Source organism: Otolemur garnettii, unplaced genomic scaffold (genome assembly GCF_000181295.1).
Source record: "Otolemur garnettii isolate 467f Iridium unplaced genomic scaffold, OtoGar3 scaffold00020, whole genome shotgun sequence".
Classification (NCBI taxonomy): domain Eukaryota; kingdom Metazoa; phylum Chordata; class Mammalia; order Primates; family Galagidae; genus Otolemur; species Otolemur garnettii.
This window is the reverse complement of record NW_003852415.1, coordinates 6663555-6671907: the sequence shown is the minus strand read 5'-3', so window position 1 is coordinate 6671907 and position 8353 is coordinate 6663555. Positions and strand designations below refer to the sequence as shown.

General features: G+C 39.9%; 1 protein-coding gene across 1 annotated transcript; it reads right to left on the bottom strand.

The window, feature by feature from the left end:
* Nucleotides 1–2184: 2184 nt before the first annotated feature.
* Nucleotides 2185–2538, bottom strand: LOC100963920 (small ubiquitin-related modifier 1). The gene has a single exon (XM_023511492.1). The coding sequence runs from the start codon at nt 2536–2538 to the stop codon at nt 2185–2187; it is 354 nt and encodes a 117-aa protein (XP_023367260.1).
* Between the last annotated feature and the right edge of the window lie 5815 nt (nt 2539–8353).

Below are 8353 nucleotides of genomic sequence, written 5' to 3'. Positions count from 1 at the left end.
GAGGGAGGCAGGAAATACAAATTGGGGGTGTACACAAAAGCAAAACAAGCTTGAGAATGGTTAGGATTAGAGTGTGCCTCTTTAAATGAAATAATTGGAAAGGATCTTTCTGAAGAGACCACATTTGGCCTGAGAACCAAATATGAGTCAGTCAGGCCCAGGGTGTTAGCACTCGGGAAAGAAAGGACCCAAAGCAGAGGGAAGGCATAGAAGAATGGGCCTGAGTACAAATGAAAACAACTTAAAAAGAATTCTAATTTTCTAAGCCACAGAAGATTTTGAGCACATTAACAACATTTATCTCTCTCTTTTTTTTTTTTTTTTGAGATAAAGTCTTTGTCATGCTCATTAGTGCCATGAGCTCATAACTCTCATAGCAACCTCAAACTCTTTGCTCAAGTGATTCTCTTGCCTCAGCCTCCCAAGTAGCTGGGACTACAGATGCATGCCCTGTTATTTTTAGGGGAGAGGGTCTTGCTCTGGCTCAGGCTGGTCTCAAACTCCTGAGCTCAAGCAATCTACCTCCTTCAGCCTCCCAGAGTGCTAGGATTACAGGCATGAGCCACTGCACCTGACCCCACTGACGTATCTTTTTAAAAGACCATGCTGCTGATTGATTAAAGCCACTCTAAACTTAAGGTTCTGACTCATTCTTTGGACATGAGTCGTTTTTCCTGTTTAGTTTTTGCCATTAATATTTTGGAATAAATGAACCCTTCTTGGCAGAATTATTTTGAACAATTGACATTATTGGTATAAAAGTCCTCTGCAAATAAAACAAGTTCTAAGACCCATTGTCCCTACCCTTCATAGACAAACAATTGGTATGGTGAATTGGGCCTGAAAGCAATCTAAAGTGTTCCCCCCTGTGTTTCATCCAGGCTTTTGTGAGCTCAGACATGCTGGACACACATTGATGAGGCTGGGATTGAGTCCTGTGAACAGAGTAAACAGCTGTGATTTGAGTGGCCGGGGAAGCGCCAGCTTGCTCTCAGCCCCTTCAGACTGGAGAGCCAAATCACTCAGGGGCCAAGCAATTGTATTCCATGCATGGTTTGCTACTAATTGCACAAGGGAAGAGGACGGGAGCACCTGGTGCCTGTTTGCAATGCGTACTGGAGAACACAAGATAATAAACATCCCTAATAACATTGGTGATGGCATATTTGAGACAGAACCAGTACTTTAACCTCAGTGGGCTCTCCCAGCCAGATGTTCTCATTTCAAACTCTCTTCTAATGATTTCATCAGGAATGATCCTGCACACAAAACCTTCCAGAGCCAAGGAATGCACCTTAAATAAGAGCCCTGGATACCTCATCTCTCCTCCTCACTTTCCACTCAAGGAATAGATAGAGGCAGATATGGAGATGTAAATACTGCTGAGTTAAAGTCATGTGAAAAGTGTTTGGTATTGTGGTTTCTGAAGGGCCCTTCAAGTTGCACCCCTCTTTCCATTTAGGGTTTTTTTTTTTTAATTTTTTACAAATATTGTTTAATGAGGCCAGTACAGATAATGTCCATTTAAAACCCATATCCTAGGCCAAAAAGCACAAATAAAACCAAGAGCAGTGTTCTGTTGTATATACTTCGGCATGAATAATGTTATTACTTGTTAATAAAAATTAGAACTTTTCTGGGATCTTCCAACAAGATTTTTAAAAAATCTTAAAATCGCCTTCTCTTCAGTGAAGCCATCTTTGGAGTTAGTCATTCCTCTCACCTTCTCTGCCATCTTGACTCCAGCTTGACATTCCTCTTCTTTTGGTCCAGATCCTCAGATTTTGAAAAGTAGCTTCAAGTGAAAGAAAGGTCATTTTTCCACAGTTCAGTTCTCTGAAAAACTTCCATCTCCCACTGAAAGTCACAGTCCAGGAGTGAAGCAATCACATGCTAGAACATCAGGGCCAACTGGAAAGTCATTCTGAACACCTCTTGCATTGGTCAACTTATTTATCAAGAAATTTCCTCACAAGCCTGAAAATGCACAGGACTGTGCACACATGTAATTGTTAAAAAGGAGTGGGCAATATGAAGGGGACTGAGGCTTGATCACCAAAAAGCACAATGAAAACCAAAGATAATGAATAAGGAGCACTAGAATTCAAATTACCAGATGTTTTAAAGAGATGGGGTGCCAATTTTCAATTGTTTTGAACACCACATTACAGAAAAATCTATTTTTTAAAAATAAGAAAAGGATTGAGGGAAAAGAAAAAAAAGTAAAAGAATATCTAAACTGTTGAATGACCCCGTTTGTTCCTGATAAACTTCAATCACATCTTCTTCCTCCATTCCCAGTTCTTTCGGAGTATGATTATCAGCAATTCTCTGACCTTCAAAGAGAAACCTGAGTGAATTCATTGGAACTCCCTGTCTTTGACAGTGTGATTCTTTGAGTTTCTTGAGATGTGTTGTCATTTTCACTTTCAAGTGAATCTCTGTGCTATCCTGTCCAGTGACTTTGAGTTTAATGTATTCTCCTTCCATCCTATCCCCCAAGTCTTCGGTTGAGGGTTTTGCCTCTTGGTCAGACATGGTGATGGTGGCTTCCCTTCAGGGGTCTTCACGCAGCAGCAGCCTGGGGTAGGCAGAACCTCACTCTGGGGTTTACAAATTCGTCTTCCTTTCCCATAGCACAGCACCACAGCTGTCTCTATTTAGGTTTTGAACAATTAGAAATGAAACAAAAGAATAGCAAATAGAGGGCAGCTTATTATCTTGTAAGACAGGGATCCTAGCACAAGAATATGACAGGCTTAGAATATAAGGCTCCAGGACTCTTACAATATGGGACATGGGCAAGAGGGGAAGATTCTCCCTCAGAGGAGCAACAAGAGTGCATGGTTTGAAGGAAAAGAGGGTGGCAGCACATTTTCAAGCAGAGGTAAGAAGCTGAGTTACCTTGGGTAGATTTATTCTTCAGGTAGGTCTGTGATTCTGGGGCCAGTAAGTCAAGAAGCCGTGGTCATGTGTTACACTAATTTGGATCCCTTCGCAGAAAGGAATCATCAGAAGATAGGAAAGAAGAGTTCCTCCTTGATGTTTGTCATAGCTGTTTGGGTTTAACTTTCAATCTCTAAAGAATAGGAAGGAGATGGAGATAAAAAGACAATACAAGAGGAAGATGAGGTAAAGATGTTGGTGAAAAGAAAAATAGCATACATAACATGGACATGGGAAGCAGTTAAATGGAAGGATCAGGAAATTATGAAGGTTCCTGTAAACATCTGATAGTAATCTGCTTATCTTGGGCAATGTATTGTGCATATGGATGTAACATCCAGTTCTCGCACTCCAGTGATTTATTAGTATCTTAGTTCATTAAAAGGAATAAAATGAGGAAAGTTAACTAAGGGGTTTGTGTGTCATCCTAATTTTAACTTTTGTGATAATTTTATTTGAGTAAGATGTTCCATCTGGCATAGTGACTGCATAGGTGATTCTAATTATTGAATAGACAGAGAGCCTCACTGGCATTCTAGTTCCTGAGTGATTCATTTGAGTAGCAGTGTCCACATTTATCTGGATATGAGCTTTTTCCAGAATGTATAGGACGATTCTGAATGATTTTTTCATATGTTTGCTGACATTTTCAAATTTCTTCTTTTAAGAATAAACAGAGCTAGAATTGTATTGACTGTTTACCCAGCTATAGTTGATAGGGATCAGGTTTTTTGATGCTCAGGATTCATCCCCATGATTTTCTTAAAGACAATCCCCTCTCCAAAGTGGAAATAGTCTGGGATGGATTGTAATTCCTGTTACCTGCCTGGTATCTCTTTGCTAAGGATCCATCTTCTAGCCACACCTGGCACATGATCTAAGCTTAGCTAAGCAACGCTGTGCTTCTTTAGGGAGTGACACAGAAAGATAGCTGTATTTGGACACTAAATTCAGTTTGACATAGGAATGGGGCAGTAATGACTGGGGCATGAGAGGCAATGGTGCCAGTGGCAGGAGAGGAGGCATCCAGACCACCTTGTTTGCCCATGAGATAGCTATGCTTCTTTTCTTCTGGTTTCAAGCATCTGGACTGACTTCTGAGCATCCAGTTGATGTGGTAGTGAGTGCCTGTTACCATCTACTCCAAAAATCCTTCAAGTAAAGCTATTCTGATTTCATACACCCAGATGGGGGTCAACTTTTGCTTGCAGATAAAAACCCTTACTGACCATCCTTGATCATCTTCAGGAGGTGGTTCAAAAGGAAAAAATCTTCCTGAGAAAAAATGAGTTTTTCTTAGATGGAACTTTCCATCATTTAATATTTATTGAGTGCCTACAATTATCTAGGTCCTGGGGCATGAAGATGAAAAGTAAAATGTACAATAGTCTATGCTCTCTTGAAATTTAAAGTGAAGCTGGGAAAAAAGTCACTAAAAAATTGTACAAATAAATGTAAAATTATAACCATGATAACTGGTATGAAGAAAAAACCCCATGATGCTATAAAAAATTATATTGGAAGGTATTAATCTAGTCAGGGAGATCAAACTCCCTTAGTGATGAGGGCAAAATAAGCTTTAACTAGATAAAGGAGGGGCAGAGAACAGGGGAGAAAACCTCCTGGGAATAAAGGGTCCTAGGAAGACACAATTGCCCTCGAGGTAAAGCATTAAAAACCATATTAAAATGCAAGTTTTACACATGGGTGGATAAAACATTAAATCATTATTTTCCATTATTAATTCAGTGCTAATCAGTTAATCAGCTTGGAGATATTTAGTAAGAATGGTGCTCCAGCTAGATACATTTGGAAGTGTGTATTAGAAAATGGGGGGCTATCCGGGGTGCTATCACCAGGGACAATCAAGGACAAACGCCTCAGTTAACAGTTTCCCCATTAAGGTTTTCTTCCATCACCAGAGTTGATGAAGCATTAAACTCTCTAGATTAAAGAAGGACACTGGGAACAGAGATGGTATTGCCAGAAGAATAATGCAACGCTGAAAATACTCTTGCATAATTTTGTCCAGAGTTTATCTAAGAGGGGGAAAAAAAATCACAAGAAAATATCTGAGCAAAAAAATTCTCAAAGCTATTTAAGCCATTTCACAAATGCCCAGTGCAGCTAAATCATTCATGCAGCTTTTCTATTGTGTAGTGTAACAGCCAAGTGGTAAAGGAGGTGCATATAGCCCAGATAAAAATGATGCCAGGACCACACTTCATGTGGCAAGAGCTGGAACAATTGCAATAATTTATTATGTTTATAGCATATAATTCAGTTTATAAAGCAATGTGAAATATTCAAATATTCCTTTTAGGATAAAATGAGGATATATATAGTAGAACCTCCATAGTTTTGTCCTCCTTATGTTGACCTAATGTTCATAGACCAGATATGCACCACAAGTACATATCAGTACAGTAGGCCTAGTTCCTCACGTTGGCCACCGGCATGTATTGACTAGTTTGTTACACTTGCTTGGGTGGTCAACTTACAAAGGTTTTACTGTATTATTTATTTTTAACTCTAATTCAGAGAAGAGAAAATGGAGGCTCAGTGGGGTTAAATAACTTGCTCATACTCCTAGAATGATGAACTGGCAGTACATGATAGAAGCTCAGGTCATCTGACTCATAGCTGGAGTTTATTTCAAGAATCAGTTCACAGGTTCAGTTTAACTTATCTTTCCCCAGGGTGCTTTGAGCTTGAGAATTCAGCAAAAGAGATTTTATCAAACTAGCTGGTATCCATGAACCAGTGTGGTCTAACCCCCTACTAGTAAGGAATTTGAGGTGGTTAGCCTCACCCTAAGTCTGGAAAAATTGAACCTACTTACCAAGGAAAAAGGAAAGTTATAATAATAATTTATTAGCACTCTTTCCATCAGTTTTTACAAGGGTGTGCTAAATTTTGCAAGTTACTTTAATTGCAAGATATGATGGAGAGAGATTAAGATTGTGAGTTTCTTGATGTCCTCTCTCTTTCATTTTTATGACTAGAAGGAAAGAGAAGTTTATTTTCTTGTTGGCAATTGAGGAGACAAGTAGACTCCTGTCTCAAAAACGCCAGTGGCCCCCTTTTGAACAGAAACATAAAGCGTTTAAAGGTTCTGATTAATTCCCGAATTCCATTTTGGATATAATAATCTTGTGATCTTCACGCAGATAATCCCATCTTTGGCTATGATGAGCTCATAATCAATTCCCTTGAGCTATCTCCTGTGGCATAGAAAAAACAAAAGACATTCCCTTTCCCCTCCACTGGCCTAAGTCAGGGATGTAGGTTTTAGTTCTTAAAAAAAGAGGGTAAGGGGTTTTGAAGAAACATAAAATGCCCCCCCCCCCACTTCCCACATGTGCAGGAACTTGGCAAAGGCCCTGTCCTGGGCTAGCAGCTCCTGGTAGGAGCCCACGTTGGAACTTTATGTGCTGTTTGCAGTTGGATAGGATAAGTGTCTACTCAGCCTGGAGGGATATCTACTAATAGTGAGCGACACTGTCAGTCATCAAAAGGGTTGGGCCATCAAGTTGTGCTTTCTATACAGGAGGTCATCTCTCTGTCTTTAGATAATTGGAGCATGTTAATTGTAAACAGGGTCCTCTCAAATGAGGTCCCACCAATTCCATTAAGGCAAATAATCTATTGCAAATGGAATCCTCCCAAATGAGGTGCATTCTTGTGGGTGCCTACAAGAGGCTGAACCAAAGCTTCATGTGGGAGAATTGTGTTTCCCAATGTCAGAGTGCCACTGTGCCACTCCTGATCTCAGAGCCTCAGTCTTTACTTTTAAAGGGGATCTTAGCAGCCATCAAATCCCCACTGCCAATTTGTATTTAGGGTTTCAGTGGGGAGGCATAGAACCCCAGGCTCCCCCATTTATAAACATGAGCTAATTAGAACCCCAATGTCATTTTGCACTCTGGGCTTCTATGGAGATATGTGGGTTGGAGCTAAACAGTGAAGCAAGTAGCCTACTCATTCATCATCCAAGTCATAGACCTGAAGGAACCATTTGCTTTCCTGAGGGTTTCTTATTACCTAGAGCTCTTTGTGGTCATGGGCTAGGGTTCTTTTCAATGTTTTTTTATTTTTCTAAAATTCAGAACATGCCATTTTTTGTTTACTTCAAAGGCCATATTAACCAGCTGTGAAGGATTCATGCTAATTATCTTGCCCTGGCTATGGGTACCCCCTGGCCAAACTGAGCTTCAGTTGGGTAAGGAGAGACCATTCTTGCCCCCAGGTATACCCTAATGGGCTTGAGGTTGAATAATTAGTTGAGGCAGCAACTTTCCTGCCCCATCCCATGGGACCAAAATGGCAGCGGCTGCGGGTGTTCCTTCCTTCTTAGTGCAGGCTGCTCAGTGGGGCTGTGTGTGCAGTTCCTCCCTCTCATCAGTCCTACTGCAGGGCTGTGGTTCCTCCCAGCATCTCATCCTGGCTGGCTACGGAGTTCTGGTGGGGGCAGAAGGACCTCATTCATCAAAAATCTTATATGCACAGATCATTTAATATCCCATAAACTGAGAGTTTCTGTCCGCACTTTTAATAATTGCCAGGTTTGGGGATCTTTGAAAAAGCCAAAGTAGAATATAAACATTACGCTATGGAGAGGCAGCCTGGCAGATACTTTCTTTCCATAACCAAATCAATAATCTACATTAAAATAAAGAACTTTTTAGAATTTTTCTCCAGTGGACATATTCCCATCAACACTGAAGTTAACTGAATACAAAATATACTTAAAATGAGGGGGGAAAGGAGATAAAGAACATTATGGATTTATTCAAGGAAGTGCCGCATCCCTTTCTAAAGTAGATGAAGGAAATTGGTATCTTCATACTACCCTTATTTCCCATCGTTAAAGTATGATGAATTCAATAGAATCACTGCTATCGAGTAGAAATGAAACCACACTTCAGAAGAGATGCAGAAACTTTGACAAGTCTGAATTGGGCTTTAACATTTTTTCAGTTACCTTTGATGGAGGCAAGCCTCCATATGAACATCAATCATTGAGCGATATGTCATATTTCCACAGCTAAGTTTTAAGAGAAAATGCTGTAATAAGCCACATTCTTCTGAAATTTTACAGGACCAAATATGAAGCCCAGGACTCTTGAAATTTCTGGCTCAAATTGAGATGTTTTTCTATTTGAAACAACCCCTCCCCCAGAATTCTCAAGAATAAATCAGTATATCCAATGACAACATTCAACTGACTAATACAATTTTATTCACAGGTCCAACTAGGCTATAGCCTTACTATTTATCAGGGTAACCCAAATTAAAATTAAAGAGACATAATCCATAAAAACATGGATGGTCTCACCAATACAAGTTTCTAATCATGGGATTTATAATGGCCACCTCAAATAAGGATCTCATGTACTACCTTTGT

What these genes read in the sequence shown, in the direction of transcription:
- LOC100963920 (XM_023511492.1), bottom strand. Translation starts at nt 2,538, where the DNA reads ATGTCTGACCAAGAGGCAAAACCCTCAACCGAAGACTTGGGGGATAGG.